Below are 19072 nucleotides of genomic sequence, written 5' to 3'. Positions count from 1 at the left end.
GAAGCTCGTTCTTCTAGTCGTCACTTGGTTTGGTTTCTTTTCCCCCCCCCCGAAAGTTACCTTGGTGCTGCGGAGCTGTTCAATCCAGGAGATGTGCGGTGAGACTTGTTCCAACACAGACACACAGACACACACAGACAGACACTTCGCCGCGTCAGAGAAAACACTGCCACCAAAGATCGTCTACGTCGGCTTGATGAATGTTTGGAAATAGTGGCTGAGGCTTTATTCCGTCTTAATAATTCCTGGTTTCATTCACTTTATGTTCTTGACGATTATATATTTATATATATATAAAACGTTAAAAACGACTAGTTTAGCTCAGCCATTAAACAGTAAGTAAATCAAATAAGCAATTTGCTTTAAATAGACAAAGATGAACTCACGGTGTAAAACAATCTCGTGCAGCTGCGTTCGGTGAACGGACCAATGTGATTTCATGTTGACAAAACAGGTAGGAGTGAGACCTCTTCTCTCTGTCTACCCAGCTGACCCGGAACTAAACACAAAGATTTTTTTCCTGACAACTTTATTGACGTGTACCATAGACTGTATATGAAAGACGTGTACACAGCTACAGTCCAAACTAAAGAAGGCATCGAACAGGGAACAGCTCTTCAGAATCAGATACAAAATGCCTATCGATCGGAGTAAACAACAAACCGAAGACTATATATATCATAAAACAAATCCAGTGAACTTGATCTAGTCCCGTCTGGAACTGCTCGTTGGTTTCTCATCAACACAGACATATGGAGGCTTTTAACAGGCCCTCTACGTTTCATTATACCTTTTATTATTCTCTACCACCAACGTCACGAGTTCTTCCCCAACGATAGAGGGCGCCATATAAACCACAGCCTGTGTAGATAAACGTCTCTCTCCTCTCACCCGGATGTTGCTCTTCTCAGCAACACGTTGATGAAAGCCCACGAACAACTTGAAAATGGAGCTGAACGCGGAGAAGACGAGTTCACGGGCGCTGCTGTCATGTGGTAGTGGAGCAGGTGTGTATACACTGAACAGTTCGCAGCTAGTTACATGGTCTTAGTGAGGGAGTGGGGTTAGAGCCATGTGTTTTTCTGATAGGAACAATAATACAGCTAGCTTTCTCTCTCTCTCTCTCTCTCTCTCTCACACACACACACACTTTCTCACTCTTCTTGAAGGATGTGCTTCAGTCCTCTCTCTCTGTGTTTGTGTTTATGTCTCTCTGTCTCTCTCCCTCTCTGTCTCTCGCTCTGTCACACACACCCACTATTTTTTAATGAACAGTTATAAAGTACTTTAAGTCTCTCTCTCGCGCTCTCTATCACACATACAGTACACACTTTCACTCCCTCACTCTTCTTGAAGCGGGTTCTTTCTCTCTCTCTCTCTCTCACACTCACTTTTCAAAGTAATAGTTAAAAGTGCTTTAAGTCAATCGTTCTCTCGCTGTCTGTCTGTCTCACTCTCTCTCCCTCACTCTTCTTGAGGGATGTGTCCTCTCTCTCTCTCTCTCTCTCTCTCTCTCTCTCTCTCTCTCTCTCTCTCATATCAACCGACTCAACCAAGTCCAGTTGACCTGTTTTTTGCACTTGGATAAAGTTACATCTTGCAAGATTTTGTTGCAGAGTGCGCCCATTATTAACATCATGTGTTCAAAGCATTGAACTGGTTCAAGGTTTCTTCAACATCTCATATCATGGTCACTTTGTAACTGTGTGCTTCCTGTCTGAACTTGTTTTGCCACTGTTGAGAAATATGTCAGTTAAATGGATTGTTATTGGTTTTGCCGAGATGTAATGAACTTGTTGCTTGTTCTGTCAGGTCTCAGTGAGACACTTCTCCTCAAGCCAAAGGCTGACAGGTCCCTGCAGACAGAGAGAGTCCCAAGAAGCAGTGGTGAGACCTAATATCCATTCACTTCATGATGAAATCTTATTCATTAGTTCTTTTACATTATGTACTTGTAGGAAAACCAAGAAGAAAAAACAGTTTGAGATGTTCAGGTGTGTGTGTTTTATTTTGGTGTGTATCAGTGTTGGAGCGGCTGCACAGCTTCCTGCCTCAGATGGCTGCAGCTAACGAGAAGCTGAAGCAGCAGATGGAGGAGGCTCCTGCTGGACACTTTGACATAGAGTGCGTGGAGGAGGCACAGAGAGTCATCGAGATGGTAAGTCTCCATCTTATGGAAGAGCCTTATTTAAAGCTTCCAAAAACAACAGACACAAGCGTTTCTTTTTTACAAGATTCTACAGATGTTGGTCTCCCCTCATTGTTTTAGCCCAAATCAGACACTGTTTTAACTTCCTCTAAACTTGTTTGGTCGGTGTGATCTGGCTTTCCTGCTGCCTCCAAACTGATACAGAGGAACTATCATGTGGGTGAGATTATTTTAGGAGTAGTATGGATGTAGCCTGAATTCATAACGGACCTTTTAAGTTTAATTGCGCAGTCTCCAACTTTAATTATCATACCTCCACTTGTTTGGCTAGTAGATTTTATTCAGGTCTATGCTCTGGACTCTTTCTGTGTAAAGGGTCTAACTTTTAACTGGTGTGAAAATAAACAAGTTTTAGTCTTTTAGTTACAGTTCTGATGGTTTGCACCCTAGTAGGTTATTGGCTGAATCTTGCTGCAAACATATCCGTCTCTCTTATTTTCATGAACACAAATGTTATGTTAATTTGCACTTACACAAGTGGTTGCCGCTCACCCATAATTGCATTCGTGGATCCTGCGGCGCACGCACACATGTGGATATATCGTCAATCAGCGTTTGTTGGGCTGACGGTGGCTGATTGGAAAAATTTTGCATATCGCCTAACCTAACACCAGTGACTTAAAGGAAAATGTAACAGAATAGTAAAAAAAGTCAGATTGTATATCTGAGTGAAGTGATATCCATGTACCAAAAAGCTGTCAGAGGCCTGTCTTGTTTTTTATGTGTTGATACAAGAAATTTTAATTCGTAATGAACCCTACCACCCAGCCCCCACCTTAAAGTCACCTCCATCATCAGCAATGGGTTTTATCTATCTACTAATTCCACAAACGTCTGTCTGTACGTGAAACGCATTTCGAGAAACTTTCGGCTTCACTCTTGTGGCATGTGTATTGTAAATTGCCCAAGAAAGTGCAGTGCAGAGTTTAGTGTGAGCTAAATTACAGAGCTTTTATTTTGAAAAGTAGAAAAACCCACTAGTTAAGTCCATCATTCTAACTTGCATATAAACCACACACGGGAACAGCAATAAAGCAAACTCGGTTTCATTCCATAAAAACATTGACAATCAAGCATTACTACAGACCAAGCAAAAAAGGCAAGTTTAGAACACACACTGCACTAGTCCTTTTAAAACCTTCACCACGTCCATCAGATTCTCAGCCCATAAGGTTTTTGACACTTTTGGTCCCACTATCTAAACCATTGCAAATATCCCCCTCTATTTGCTGTTTTCCTTTGTATCTTAAGAATGCAGATATCAAAAATACTTCTAAAAGTGCATTAACTGAGTTGGGATTTCTTCTTCTTGTTCTCAGGATGTAGCACTGGTGGAGCTCAGTGGGTCAGACGCTGACTCTGAGGATGAAGAAGATTTGTTGAACTCTGAGGAGGAATCGGACTCTGATGATGAGCAGGAGATCACAGAGGAGAACCTTAAACTACCTGGAGACAAAAGCAAGAAGAAGAAAGCTATCATCCAGGTTCTGGACCAGCAGGGGGCATAAACAAGTCAGCCGCACAGATTCTTGACTTCATATCGAGTTTATTTCCCCCCTGAGGAGATGTGGGTGTGACAGAAGCTTTGCCCCAGGAGTCAGGGTTTTTTAAGCTTCCCAGACACAGACAGTAAACAGAAAACTCTTTCTTGGAAGCAGACATGAGTCATCGCTCTGTGAGCGACAGTAAATGTTATTTTGAAAGAATGAGGTCACAGTTTCAATATTGCCTTTTCATCATCACATCTGGTCATCAGCTGATCATGCAACCTTTAATTAAGTGTTTAGGTGTGACACTGGGGATCATCTGTGTGTACAAATTCATTTCAGGCACAGTAACGATTTTCTAAAGGTCACTACGAAAAAGGTGAAAATAAAGCCTGTGTATAAATATTCTGATGAATTTATCCTCAATTTGAAATGATTTTTTTACTTTTCGTACTTAAATAACATGTACACTGGTTGAATTTATCTGATGAGTCATAAAGTTTTAACTGCTCACGATGTTGAAGACTATACTCTGTGGCAAATTTTTATTTGGGCCACTTTTCTAATACAGAGTAGGAGCCCTCTGTCTCTCTGAACAGCATGAATTCTGGGTGACACGGAAAACATTTGTCAGAGATTCTGCTCCACGTCCCGAATGTGTTCCACTGGATTTACATCTGATAACAGGAGAGCTCACTGAAGTTCTCTGAATATGTGTTGGTGGAAGCAGCTTGAGCTGTTTGTTTTGTGACATGGATCATTATCATGCTGGAAGGAGGCACATGGTAATGTGAAGTCTGTGCCACAATCCCCCTCTCTGATTGTTCATAATCCCATCACAGTCCAGCACTGATGTCTTGTTGGAGTTGGTGATGTGGTCCTGGTGGTCTCTCTCTGTGAGAGCTTGGTCTTGGTACTGAGCTCACAAAAATAGGAGAGAGGTCTGAACTTTGCCACTCTGACAGAGAGGTTATGGTTTCCCTGTGCTGAACCCCGGTTTCTGTTATTCAGATCATTCTGAATTAAATGTTATATAAATGTAGTGAAAAAAATAATAGAAAGTCCTGTCTATATTATATTATGCCATACAATACTGTCTTTAGTATGCTAAACATTATTATGCTAAACAATGCAGCACAAAATGATCATAAATCGAATAAACACTTCTGAGTTTTGACACAAACTGTGTGTTTGTCAAGTAAAACGACACTACTTGCCTTTTGTGCTTTGTTGTAGACCAGTCTCAGTGGAATTTTGCATAAGAAAAACCCCATGATTTTTCGTTGTCAGGTCTCTTAGGAAAAACAGCAGGCAATATTGTTTTTTTTTTACATTATCTCTTGTTTCACACTCCAGTCCTGTTGGTGGTAATGCCCCTTTAAGGTGTTTTCCAACCGCCAATAAACACTAAATGTGTATGCTGTTGAGATGTTTGCCATGGTGATGGCATTAGAGTGGGTTGAGCAAAGTAGCTGCAATAAAATAGTTATATGCAGTGACTCTGCATCAGCCCTCACAAGTATCAAAACGGGAGAAGCAAAAAACCATCAAGATTTATTGTTTGAAATAATATTTACAGTTACAAGAATGGGGAAACAAGGAAGCTAGCTCATTTAGGCATTTTAGGGAATGAGAGAGCGGATAAATTGGCAAAGGAGGCAGTTAAGAGAGAAGCTGTTGATGTTAACAATAAGTTATCAAAGTCAGAGGGCAGGGTCATAGTGTCGAAGAAAGTAATTCAACAGTGGCAGCAGAACTGGGTTTTGGAGCCCAAAGGAAGGCATCTACATTCAGTACAGAGCAGTGTTAATCAGTTAAGAAGCAGGGGAAAGTGGGCACAGTAATTTGAACGACACACTACACATTACTGGGAAACACCCAACTGGATTGTGTGAATATTGTCAGGAGGAGGAAACAGTAAAACACATACTCATGTCATGTGGGAAATTCGTACAGGAGAGACAAATAATGAGGGCTTATCTAAAGGGAATAGAACGGGCTGAGGGCAGTGTAAGGAAGATTTTAGAGTGTACAGTTTGTGCACAAGGGAGGAAATGCATTTTTTTATTATGACTGGACTGGACAAGCGGCTATAAGATAACGGTATTATAAGAATGGAACCTGAAGGTGGCAGTAATGCAACATTCTGGATGCCAACTGCCGTAAAACAACAAAGAAGAAGAAGAAGACTAAACACTAAATAAGCAGCAGAAGAAGAAGAGGATGACGACAAACACAACAGTGGTGATGAAGTAACAATGTCTTCAGTTCAGGGTTTGAGAGAGTTTGTCAGTGAGCGACTAACTTCTGCTGCTGAAGAAATATTCAGAGTCTTTGAACAAACTGTCGTCGAGTACGAGAAAGAGATCGTTCGTCAGCGCAGGTTGTTGGATATCGTTTGGAAACCTGAGATAAAGCTTCACAGGACAAGTGAGTACAAACACAGTGGTCTTCATGAAACTAACACAGGAACACGACTCTCAGGATCCTAACCAGGGTGTCACCTGCACATGAATGGAAAACTTAAGGGGAAGAATTATTTCGGTAGTTCCACATTCCCTTGGAATTCCATGACAAGGTCAATGACATAAGACTCTGACAGGATTAATGTTGTTGAGATATTCAAGCTACAAAATATGTATTGAGATGTTAAAAATGTGGAACCTTTTTTTTGTTTTTGTTTTTATTATCGGTCCCACAAACATGATTGATAATGTGGGACGGCATGCTTTGGGTAATCTGGGACGGTTATTTAAATTCTCTAAATTGGGAAATATGCATTTAGGGACTTTTGGTTGGAGGAATCTATTCAAAGTCTCCAGGACTGCAACATCTGTACAGACTGGCATTTTCTTCAGGATGTGTGTGATGTTCTGGACGATCTCACAGAGACTGTGTCGTCTTACATCACGTTCTGTGAGGACCTAGTCATTCCCACGCAAACAGATTTTCATCTACCCTGATAATAAACCATAGGATTCCAAATCTGTCAAAACAATTAACCTGCGCAGTACACGTTTTGTTCAAGGGGCTATGGCTCGGTACACAAAGCTGCAAAAACAAGCTAAAAAGGAACTTCAGCTTGCTAAACATAGCTAAAGTTTAGAAATTGTTTAGTGCCAATAACTTGCGTCCTGCATGGGATGGGATCTCCCTCAATAATAAGTCCGACTATGATCTTTGCAATGAACTGAACACTTTAGAATCACTTTAATGTCCAGGATTTTAGTAAGGAGCAGTTCATCTTCAGGGATGTGGCTCCTGGGCAGAATTGTGTTCATGTGGATAAGGGCATGGTCCTGAGGATGTTCTGGGGTGTGAAGGAGAAGAAAAGTCCCAGGCCCTGATGGCATTGGCAGCCACATTCTCAAGAACTGTGCTGCAAAGCTGGCTGATATATTCTGTTGTTTTAGTTTTTATCTTCAAGTGGTCACTCTAACTCCACAGGGTCCCTCACCAATGGAAAGACTCCATTATTGTTCCTGTGCCAAAGTTAAAGGTCCGAAGCTGTTAAATGACTATAGGCCTTTAGCGCCTACCTCTCTCGTCATGAAATCGCTTGAGAAGATCATTTGGACCCGCTCCAATTTGCCTATAGGTAACGCAGGGGTGTTGACGACGCCACATACACATTATTGAACATGATTCTGGCACGCTCAAACAAGCCGCACAATCCTCTCATCTCTTATTTTTTTATATACCAAGTTATGTCAAAGCCTGTATATGGGGCAGCATATTTTAAAGTTTGCTGATGATTCTGTTATTTTGTCTCTTTGTAACCTCTGATGACCCTGATCATGGCTCTGTAGCGAAAGATTTTATTGACTGGTGTAAGTCATCCTATTTACAGTAGATATTAATGTCGCCAAAATCAAGATGTTTATAGATTTCAGGAAGAATTAGAAAGTCATCTCTCCTGTGGGGATTAATGGTTAGGCTGTGGAAGTTATACACACGTCAAAATATCTTGGGACTGTAACTGATGACAAGCTGACCTTTGAGCATCATGTGGACACTGTTTGTAGGAAAGCTCATCAGCGCAGACAGGTAGATTTTAGTTTTGCGGACATGTTTAGATAAATAAAATATATACTCTAAACTTTAACACCCTTTTCCTTTATGTTAAAAACTGTTTCTTCGAATCAATATTCTAAATACAGTTATTTTGTTGTTAGGACATCAGGGTTAAAGTGACCGGAACGATCTGGAGACATGATCCGACATCATAGATATTATATTGCCAGATGTCCTTTTTTCCATCATCAAATTAGTGACCCAGTTATGTGTCCCCTTGTTCCTCCAGAGCTCCCGCAGCAACATGTATGTAGGCAGAAGAAGGAAGTTCTCACTGACCAGCAGCTCTGTGACCAGGAGACAAACTCCACTCTGGACCAAGAGGACCCACAGACACCAACTGCTGCTGCTGAAGAAATACCCAGAGTCACTCAGAATATTATTCTTGAGTTCAATGAAGACATTAATTATCAGCGCAGACTACTGGATCTTGTTTGGAAACCTGAGATAAAACTACACAGGACAGGTGTGTAAAAGCAGAAGGGTCAAATGAAAACTAACACAGGAGCAGGACTCGAATGAAGTTCAAAGTGTTTTTATAGTATCCTTTATTGACTCTTACTCCCTCATCACATTAATGCCCTATTTCTTGTGTGCATTTGTTCCTTTAGAGCTCCCACAGCAACATATCTGTAAAGAGGAGGAGGTTCTCAGTGACCAGGAAAATAACTCCAGTCTGGACCAAGGGGACCCAGAGCCTCCACAGATTGAAATGGAGGAGAGACTCTACACCAGTCAGGAGGGAGAGCAGCCTGTACTGAAGCAGAAGAGCGATGCCGTTATGTTTACTCCTACGAATGAGGAGATCGACCACAGTGGAGAAGAACCAAAGAGTGACCAGCTCCTCTCTCACAACTCTCCTGTAGCTGAGAGCCAAGATCAGAGAGGAAGCAATGATGTGGACCCGGGATCAACTAGAGATGTAGAGTCAAAGAGAGAGAAGAGATGTCACGAAAACACAAGTCACAGTGACAATGTAGACAACTCTTCCCCAACAAAGAGCCACTGTAACACTCACACAAGTAAAAAGTCTTTAACATATGAAACTTTTCAAAGAGCTTTTCAGTGTGAATCCAAATTGAATATGCATCTTAGGAACCAAACAGGTGAGAGGCCCTATTCTTGTATCACCTGCAGGAAAAGATTCTGTCATATAAAACACTTGCAACAGCACATAAGAATCCACATGGATGAGAAGCCATATTTATGTGAAACATGTGGGAAAAGTTTCAAGACTACAATAGCGATGCTGGTCCACACAAGAACCCACACAGATGAGAAGTCAAACACCTGCAACACCTGTGGGAAAAAATTTAGGCACAAGTCATCATTGAGAGTTCACAAAAGAACCCACACAGGTGAGAAGCCACATTTGTGCAAAATATGTGGCAAATGTTTCCTACGTCGGGGTTCCCTGACTTTTCACATGATGACTCACACAGGTGAGAAACCATATTCTTGCAAGGACTGTGGGAAAGCTTTTAGACAGAGTGGTGCCTTAAACATGCACATTAGAACCCACACAGGTGAGAAGCCGTACAGCTGCAAGACTTGTGGGAAAACTTTCACGCAATCATCATCCTTGCAAAGGCACATTAGAAATCATACAGATTAAAATGGTAAGAAGTCTGTATTTATATAGCCCTTTTCTATTCTTGATGAATAGTTTTGCAATCTACCCTTTCACACAGTGCTTCTCTGTGCTCACATCATTGCAGTGATCGCACCACCGTCCTTCTCTGGTCAGAGGACGACTCGCTTTACCTCCTGAGCCACTGTACAGTCCCAGTAGCCACCACAGCACCCCCCCTGAAAAAATAAAAATAATAATAAAATCATTAGTGGTGTTTTTATTGTGACGCTCTCCACATCAATACACTAAGAATGAAATAACCTTCATGTCAAATTACCTATCTTTGGAGAATAATTATGTTAATTGTACAAGAAACCCATGGTGTGAAACCACATCACTGCAACAACTTTGTCATTTATGGTGTCAAATGTGCTCACATACAGTACAGCAGCATATTGTGTTTGTAAAATCTGTCGGACAGGATTCAGTTGTAGTGGTTCATGAACACCCATATTTTTAATACACTTCTATTTAAGAGGGTGGTTTTGTAAAAAATGTTACATAAATAAGCTTCTGTCACAGCAATTCATTAATGAATATATTTCTTTCAGTGCTGGTTATTCAGACCAATGTCTCACATTGATGGAATTGAATATATTTGGAAATGTTTGCAATTGACTGAAGTGCACTATAGAGGTTTTAGCTTCAAGGAGATCATCTTCAGACAACCTTTGTCCTAATGTGACTATATATTTGTGCATCTCCAAATTCACATTGGTTAGTTGGTAGCTCGTAAGGTAGTTGTTGAACTATTGTTTTCATGTTTGTTGGCATATTGAGGTCATCTAGATGTTGCAATTCCTCCATAGCATTGCAAAGCTCCCATATAAACAATGCATAAAGGCTTGTAGCCAGATAATTTCTTCTGCCTTAACGGTGGGCCATTCAATGATTTTGTCCATATTGGCAGTGGCGTGTCATTTCTAAAATGGTCTCAGAGAAGGTCTTAGGCCACAGCATAACATCTCTCTGCTGTATAAGCAGCTTTGTAACAGACTGTAGACATCTCAGGTATTTGAGGATCGCTTTATGTATTGCCTGCTGACCACCAGGATTATGTTTCACTAGATATTTGTCACTTGAAGCATGTCTGCTGAACTACATTTTTATTTTCACATTTGTCAGATTCCATTGTTTTCTCCACTGTTGTCTGAGTATTGGCCAACTGAGATGAATCATTTGTTGTGGGTTGTATCTTTAGCATGAGTATTGAGTGCTGTTTTTTATTTTGGAAAATCAGATTCCGTTCCATCCGAATACACATGAGACACTGTCATGACATGAGGCATGTCGTACTGCTAATTTTGCTGTGGATGCTGCAATTTCCGTTTCAATTTCAAGTTGTTCCTTTCTCCATCTTACTTGCTCCGCTTGCTCCTCCAAAGTAGGTTTTCTTTTTCAACCTGAGCATTTACTGGCAGTATTGGATTCAACTTTTCGAAAATACTGTCTTGAGGATCCTCTTTGACCTTGTCATTATTAATTTGTTGTCTGCGTGAAGGCAACTGTCAACGTTTGTCAGTCATTTGTTTTCAACTTTTTTTCACCATGTTTCCTATAAATAACTGTACCTGTGTTCTCCATTCAGGTCTGTATATTTACAGGTACACAACAGATTCTGGGCTTAAAATCACATGTATTTCTGATTCCAATCAAACTGTTGTTTTCACAGAATAAAATTCTGACTTTTGAACTCAAATTTGCATCGAACAGTTTACTAAGGAAAGGCTAGTGTTTTATTTTGTTAGCGGAACAACGTTGAAGTGGAAGTATGTCACTTCTTTGCGGAAGTGAACACTGGAAGCGTTATCAGCGTGGATGTGTGGAAGCAGCGGGAAGATGATGATAAATCACAAACACATCAGTGGTGAAGAAGTAACGATGTCTTCAGTTCAGGGTTTGAGAGAGTTTGTCAGTGAGCGACTAACTTCTGCTGCTGAAGAAATATTCAGAGTCTTTGAACAAACTGTCGTCGAGTACGAGAAAGAGATCGTTCGTCATGGCAGGTTGTTGGATATCGTTTGGAAAACCTGAGATAAAGCTTCACAGGACAAGTGAGTACAAACACAGTGGTCTTTGGGTGAAACTAACACAGGAGCTCATTTACTCACAGATTGGGGTTTTCCACCATCACATCGATCATTGAGATGAAAGGTGTCTGATCGTGTGTGTCCCAGTGATCCGCCGTTTACAACCTAAGAGATGATGCAAACTTTACGATCCCACGCGAGGTAGACGAGACAATAAAAGGGTGACTGAAAATAAAAACAGGAATATGTACAAAGTCCACAACTTAAATGTTTTTGTAGCGTGGCACACCTAGTTATAAATTCTCCATTGTATACTAAATATCAGTATATCATATAGTGTATATACAACATACCTATATACATATTTATGTTTATATGTGTACTTGTATATATGTTAAAATTTAACAGTGTACAATATGGTATGAGTATAAATGGTGTATGTAGTGTGAATTTTCAATAAGAGGCATATGGAATAATATTAATAATTTGTATATGTTATACTGATATTAGAAAGTGACATTAATAAAAAATCACATTTTCATTCAAAAGTAATTGTGAGTGGTTTTGATATGGAAAACAGTGCAGCATTTATTTAACATTTGTCACATCATGTGGGCTATGTTAAATTTTATATGTATGTATATCTGTTCACAAATGTATTTTCCCATTCATTAGCATCAAGATGTTTCTGATTTGACGCATTAGGGTCTGGTATCATTTGGATTGTATCGATTCTGGTTCTTATTGATTCTGATTTTAGATCTTACTATGGTAAAAGAAATGGTCAAATGTTTTGGAAACAAACATCTTTTTTATTTTAAGAAGAAAAGACCTGAACAAAAAGACATTGGCAGTTTCTGCATCAAAGACTCTGAAGGAGCAGATATGGTTAGAATTTCCTGCGGCTAGTTAGAGGTTCATTGCCACATCAACAATCAAAATTAGTTTTGCAATAAGTTGGAGCTTAAAAATTATGACACATGATGCATTTCTATCCAGTACATGGAGCCCATCAACAAAGAAGTCTATTGGTATTTTGCATGTCCCTCACCTTGGACTGATCAGAATAAGTGAGGATGCCACTTACAAGCAATGATACCTCAGCAACAACTTCTAAAGACATTATGAGATAACTTCTCATGAAAATGTGTTCAATAAAAAAATATAGGGTGTTTTCTGCCACATGGCCAGTAAAGAACCGATTAACTTTAGCGCGATCCAGGAATTTTGTTTAATTTTCGGCATTTCCAACAGAATTCATTCACTTATGGTGGTGGCGTTGCTCTACACGCAGCACACAGAGTGACAGGTACACAGACTGCAGTCTCCTACGTGAGAGAAACTGTCTCTTCATCCTCTATCAGACATATACTTATGTATAAATACTCTAAACATTAACACCCTTTTCCTTTATGTTAAAAACAGTTTTTCCTCATCAACATTCTAAACACAGTTATTTTGTTGATGTTCTCAATTCCACGTTGTATTTATTGCACTTCTGTCCTTCCTGGGAGGATCCCTCACATGCGGCTCTCTGAGGTTTCTATACTTGTTCCCTGTTAATAGGTTAGTTTTTTTTTTTGTTTCTTGTTGAGGGTTAAGGGTAGATGAGTTGTTAAGCCCTAGACAAAATTGTGATTTCAGAATATGGGCTTTATAAATCAAATTCTGATTAATTGGATCTGCCACCTGCAGATCCGAGAGAATTGGAGCTGAAACTATGAGGTCTGTCTGTGTCGAACTTTGAAGAATACACAAGAAAGCATGTGGCAAACAGTGCCACACACAGCTATATAATGCAGCAAGGAAACTGTGGCAGGACAAATTATAGCTATATATATAATAATGTAAACACTGCTTTGACATCGCAAATCCTAATGTGACATGATGCCTCTATTGTGTACGAGGAAAATTACATAAATCATAGAGGTGTGGGAATTACTTGATGCATCACGATGCAGACTTGGACGACTTGCATCGATGCAGTCACTGAACATAAGTAATCGATCATGTTTAAAGCTACGCTCATTGTTTTAGCGATGTCCCACCACAGCATAATTATAACCAGCGCTGCTTCAGGACAGACTCATTAAAGGTCCGGTCATTCTGTATCAGAGTTCTGTTGGAGTCTGTTACGAGATGTAACGTGAAGCGGTCAGACATCAGGTTAAAGTGACTGAACGATCTGGGAGACACATCCAACATCATAGATATTATATTGCCAGATGTCCTTTTCCATCATCAAATTAGTGACCCAGTTATGTGTCCTCCTTTTTTCCTCCAGAGCTCCCTGCAGCAACATGTACAGTAGGAAGAAGAAGGAGGTTCTCACTGACCAGCAGCTCTGTGACCAGAGACAAACTCTTAGTCTGGACCAAGAGGACCCACAGACACCAACTGCTGCTGCTGAAGAAATACCCAGAGTCACTCAGAATATTATCCTTGAGTTCTAATGAAGACATTAATTATCAGCGCAGACTACTTGATCTTGTTTGGAAACCTGAGATAAACTACACAGGACAGGTGTAAAAGCAGAATGGTCAAATGAAACTAACACAGGAGCAGTGACCTCGTATAAAGTGTTTTTATAGTATCTTTATTGACTCTTACTCATCACATTAGTGCCCTATTTCTTGTGTGCATTTGTTCCTTAGAGCTCCCACAGCAACATATCTGTAAGGAGGAGTGAGGCTCTCAGTGACCAGGCCTAAAACTCCGAATTGGACCAAGAGGACCCAGAGCCTCCACAGATTAAAGAGGAGCAGGAGAGACCGTCACCAATCAGGAGGGAGAGCAGCTTGTACTGAACCAGAAGAACGATGTCGCGATGTTTCATCTCTACTAATGAGGAGATCGACCACAGTGGACAAGAACCAAAGAGTGACCAGCTCCTCTCTCTACAACTCTCCTGTAGCTGGAGTGCCAAGATCAGAGAGGAAGCAATGATGTGGGACCCGGGGTCAATCTAGAGTGAAGAGTCAAAGAGAGAGAAGAGAAAGAGGACGTTGGCCACAATAACACAAGTCACAGTGACGAGGTAGACAACTCTTTCCCCAAACAAAGAGACACCGTAACACCTTTACACAGGTAAAAAGTGTGTTCAACGTGTGACATTTGTGGAAAAAGTTTTAGATTTAAATCTATATTGGTCGTACATATGAGAATCCACACAGGTGAGAAGCCATATTCTTGCAAAACATGTGGTGTGCAAAGGTTTTGCATCATTATCACCTGCAAAATCACATGATGTCACACACAAGTGAGAAGCCATATCCTTGCAATAATTGTGTGGAAAGTTTTTAAAACAAGATTTGTCTTAAATGTCCACATGAGGGATTCACACGGTGAGAAGCCGTATACTTCTGCAAAACATGGGAAAGGTTTCCAAACAGATTGGTGGGCTGGAACTTCCTCTCACATGAGTGTCCACCAGATGAGAGGTTATATTCCTGTGAAACATGGGAAAAATGTTCAAGTATAAAAGAGTCCTAGTGGACCACATGAGAATCCACACAGGTGAGAAGTTTACATTCTTGCAAAGCATGTGGCAAATGTTTCGGACGTCATAATTACCTGAAATATCACATGATGTCACACACAAGGGAGAAGCCATATCTCCTGTAATATTGGAAAGCTTTAAAACAAGTTATGTCTTAAAAAGTCCACATGAGGAATCACATCGGGTGAGAAGCCATTTTCTTGCAAAACATGTGGCAAAGTTTTTCTCAGTTACTTTCATCATTACATAGGCAATACTAGGATTCATACAGTTTAACATTTGGAACTCACAGTTTCTGAGAGAGCGACTGTAGGATTGTAATTTGCAAACAAATGCAAAGGTTCCGTAGAGGGGAGGAAATTTAACACTACCAATCTCATAAGTCACCTTAGAGTCTGTCATCGCACTAAGATGTATTGCGAAATACGAGGCGCTTGCATCCAGAGATGCTAAGGGGGGAAAAAGGCCAAAGTAGTGGAAAGAGCCGCAGTGCTGCGAGGGGACTGACCAGACCTGACGCTCCATCATGGAGCCCCACATTGGCGCCACTGTGGCACAGACCCTGCCTCCAGGAGAGAAGAGATCAGAGCGTCCTGGTTTAAAAGTATATGGTCCACAATGTTCTCTGCTTCAATATGGTCTAGATGCGAAAAAGTCATTTTTTGTTTCTGGCAACAAAGCAAAGGTTTTCACAAATTTGAAAGTTTATTTCAGACAGTCGTGGATGTTTTTACTAAAGATGGCCAACACATTTTCACTTCAGTAAATGCCTCCAACATTGGAGGTAATGTTCAGTAGAGGTAGCAAGTAAAAGTTTCCTGAATTGCCAATTCAAAGTTAACTTCAGCCTTGTCAACACATCATGCTTCATAACACATCCCTTTCAAACAACCTATGAAGTCCTTAGGTTTTCATCTTAAGGTTGACTTATCTTTATGTCCAGTCTGAATCTCTTACCTTCAGTTAACATGATCAGTTTGCTGTTCATCTTTTGGAAGTTACTGAAATGATTCAAGAAAATTTACATTGAAATAATAAATAGTGTCAACCCAGTGAGAGAGGAAGCTAAATAATAACTCTGGTATATAAGAGCCACAATTTACATGGATTTCAGTCAGAATAAAATTAAAACCATCTTGTAGTTAAGGACTTAGCACCAGTTGAACAGGTCTAAAACTTAACAAATGCAGTGCCAGATATGTTTGTCTACAGAAATAGGAAAACAAGACTAATTTATGTAAAGGTCGCTCAGTTTCATTCTATGTTTGTCAGTCAGTGCTTTAAAGGTGAGTTTGACATCTGTGACGGGCTGACGAAGCCTTATGAAAACTTTTTCTTCTATTTGTCTTGTCACTGGGACAGACCTTTACAAATACCTATATGATTTTAATTATTTTAGTTTCATGTGATTGCTAAATAAAAGTCCAAAAAGACTGTTACGATTAAATCTCTAATACATTGATGTAGACATTCTTGGTATTAAATATACAAATATGGAAATGCAAATAAAAAAGACAGCAGTGATTTCTAAATTAAGTTTGACTTAGATTATTGTTGACAGTATGAACATAAGATATTTTATGTTTTGTCTGGTCATTTCATTTTATTTGTTAACATACATCCATTCCTGCCATTCAGGCCTGCAACACATTCTCAAAAAGTTGGGACGGGGGCTTTTTAGGGCTAGGAATGAAGTAGAATGATTAAAAATGAAGTGATTTGAAATAGGTGATGTCAACAGGTGATTGTAATCATGATTTGGTACAAAAGGCAGCAACTAGGAAAGGTTTGGCTCTTTAGGGAAAAGATGTTTGTGAGTCAGCTCACAACAAATGTGTGAGATAATTATTGAAATGTTTAAAAACAGTGTTCCTTAAAGAAGGATAGGAAGGGATTGATATTTCATCTCCTACGGTGCATTACATCATTAAGATTCAAGGAATCTGGAGGAATTTCAGTGCATAAAAGAGCAAGGGCGAAAGTCTAAGGTGACTAACAGTGTTCCCTCCATCCTCAGACTTACACTGCATCAAGAACCGCTATTTATCTATATGCAATATAACCACATGGGCTCAGGATTACTTTGGTAAACCGTCAAACACTACACACGAAGTTACATCCACAAATGCCAGTTAAAACTTTACTGTGCCAAAAGAAACCTTAAGGTTAACCGGCGGGGTGGTCCAGAAGCGCAGTAGACTTCTCTGGGCTCAAGGCATCTGATGGGACCATAACACAGTGGAACGTGGTATTGTGGTCAGACTAGTCAGTATTTCAGGCCTTTTTGGAAGAAATGGACGCCTGTGTACTCCTGACTAAAGATGAAAAGGACCATCCAGATTGTTATCAGCAACAAGTCCAAAGCCAGGGTCTGTCATGGTATACAGCTGTGCCTTGCAAAGGTAACTTACACTTCTGTGATGGCACCATTAATGACGATAAGTACATAAAGATTTTGGAGCAGAATCTGCTGGCTTCAAGACGACATCTTTCCAGAGACATCCTAGCATATAGCAAACAAGACAATGCAAAACCACATTGTGCACACATTACAAAGGCATGGTTGCGGAAGAAGAGGTGGACTCCCACTCTTCTTGGACTGGCCTTCCATGTAGTCCAGACTTGGCCAATAGAGAACAATATGTGATGCATTTTAACGCCTGTGATGGAAATTCATATCTTGAGATTTGAAATAATGAAATTCCCAGACTGAGTTGCCTTTGGATTCCTTTATAATAGTAAGCTCTTGCAGAGTAAGCTACACAACAAGCACGGTGCTCAAAATGGAACTGGGCCGCAAGTTCACAAAAGCCAGAACTTATACAAAGAGGCGCTTACAAAACATAATATGAAAAGACATGAAAGACATGAGATCATCTGTGTCTGTCCGTCCGCTGTAGCAGTTGGAAGAAAACATCACCAAATAAGGGCATGCACCTGTTGATCAAGGTCATAGCAGTGAGACACCGCCAAATAAGGGTTCCATCCTGTCAGGTAGACAGTATCACAGCAGTTAGACACCTGGTCAGGGGATTTCAATACCTAGACACTGGTCAGTGCAATTTTCACTTACACTTCCTCTCTTTGATCATCAATAAAAATATGATCACTAAATCTAAAAATAATCAAGAAACATCATAATCAACATCATAATCATTGAAAAATACTCGACGAAGTCTCAACCCTGGTACTTGCGTACGACAGGTCACATCCACCATGGAGAGGTTCTAGAACATCGATGCATGGCGGGAGGTGCAATAGGTAGCCACTGCTGTTTTTGTGGAAAGAAAAGAGTTATTTTCCTGTAATTGAGCAAGCATTTAAAATGAAAATGGAAGGAAATCAGGTCAAACAACATCATCATCTCATTAACCATTATCAAATTTAACATACTGTATTGATTGGCATAAGTAACTCATATTAAAAATGTAATAAAATGTTAAATGTCAACATACAGTATCTAAGGTTGAAAATATCCAGTAAAAACTTTTTTAATTCTTGCTTGGAAGTAAAATTGATTCAGGTATGTACAAACTTGATAAAGTAACTTACATCAACCTTAAAAATTCATGAGATTCAAATTAAAGCATCATAAAATATGAAGTTGAAAGGATAATTGCGGTAGCTGTTTTTGTCTAGTGAAATCACTAAGAAAACACATAAGCAAGCTGGGGGAGAAAATAACATAAAAAACTAAAATTGAGTATCACCATCAGAACCATCTGTGCTGTCAGTGTCCAGGTAGGAGGGATGGGGAATAAGTTACGGATCAAGGGACCTGAATCACTTCTCTTTGTGTCTTGTCAAATTTGCATGTGCTGATGGTTCTGAGAGGACACCGTAGGAAAAGACAGTTCGTTAGATCATCAGAGACTTTACAGGAGTGCATCTAGACAGAATAATGTGCAAAACAATAATAGAGGAGATCATGAGTAACACGTATAGCGAGCCTCTCAGGCCACACAACCCTGGATGTTTAAATGGGATGCCATGGTCTGTCCATGGTCTCAGTTGTCAGGCAGATTTTTCAGGTTGTGGCAGAACGCCGTGGTGGTTAATCATACAACACTCTCGGTGCTTCAACCTGTGGAAGTATCATTGTGTGTGCTTTCAGTTGAAGGCGTCAGCTGGTCAGATGGA

The 19072-nt window shown here is 40.1% G+C and overlaps 3 protein-coding genes across 5 annotated transcripts in view; 2 read left to right on the top strand and 1 right to left on the bottom strand.

Moving 5' to 3' along the window:
• slc41a2b (solute carrier family 41 member 2b) overlaps positions 1-405 on the bottom strand; it is a 32879-nt gene extending 32474 nt beyond the window's left edge. Inside the window, exons 1-2 of one of the 2 annotated variants that reach the window (XM_035147276.2) lie at positions 387-405; positions 61-144 (exon numbers count right to left, since the gene is read on the bottom strand). The gene's annotated coding sequence lies outside the window, so the exon portion shown is untranslated. Of the gene's footprint in view, positions 1-60; positions 351-386 lie in introns of those variants that run through there. The other variant, XM_035147275.2, reaches the window with a different exon arrangement.
• A 108-nt stretch (positions 406-513) lies between these two features.
• Positions 514-4879, top strand: nopchap1 (NOP protein chaperone 1). Its single transcript, XM_035147277.2, has 4 exons — positions 514-1007; positions 1813-1887; positions 2025-2158; positions 3529-4879. The coding sequence occupies exons 1-4, from the start codon at positions 947-949 to the stop codon at positions 3715-3717; spliced, it is 459 nt and encodes a 152-aa protein (XP_035003168.1). The 5' UTR covers positions 514-946; the 3' UTR covers positions 3718-4879.
• Positions 4880-5200: 321 nt separating this feature from the next.
• LOC124851297 (zinc finger protein 420-like) overlaps positions 5201-19072 on the top strand; it is a 150244-nt gene continuing 136372 nt past the window's right edge. Inside the window, exons 1-3 of one of the 2 annotated variants that reach the window (XM_047338503.1) lie at positions 5835-6126; positions 8000-8236; positions 8382-9608. In XM_047338503.1, coding sequence (XP_047194459.1) covers positions 5955-6126; positions 8000-8236; positions 8382-9385 — 1413 coding nt within the window. In that variant the 5' untranslated portion in view covers positions 5835-5954 and the 3' untranslated portion in view covers positions 9386-9608. Of the gene's footprint in view, positions 6127-7999; positions 8237-8381; positions 9609-19072 lie in introns of those variants that run through there. The other variant, XM_047338504.1, reaches the window with a different exon arrangement.

This window comes from Hippoglossus stenolepis, chromosome 22, assembly GCF_022539355.2.
Source record: "Hippoglossus stenolepis isolate QCI-W04-F060 chromosome 22, HSTE1.2, whole genome shotgun sequence".
Lineage (NCBI taxonomy): Eukaryota > Metazoa > Chordata > Actinopteri > Pleuronectiformes > Pleuronectidae > Hippoglossus > Hippoglossus stenolepis.
Note: the sequence above shows the minus strand (reverse complement) of the source record. Positions and strands in the feature narration are given on the sequence as shown.

Excerpts from the sequence above, each read along its gene's own strand:
- nopchap1 (XM_035147277.2), top strand. The coding sequence starts at position 947 with ATGGAGCTGAACGCGGAGAAGACGAGTTCACGGGCGCTGCTGTCATGT. Across the intron at positions 1,008-1,812 it reads GTCATGTGGTAGTGGAGCAG|GTCTCAGTGAGACACTTCTC; the intron begins GTGTGTATACAC and ends TTGTTCTGTCAG. Across the intron at positions 1,888-2,024 it reads GAGAGTCCCAAGAAGCAGTG|TGTTGGAGCGGCTGCACAGC; the intron begins GTGAGACCTAAT and ends GGTGTGTATCAG.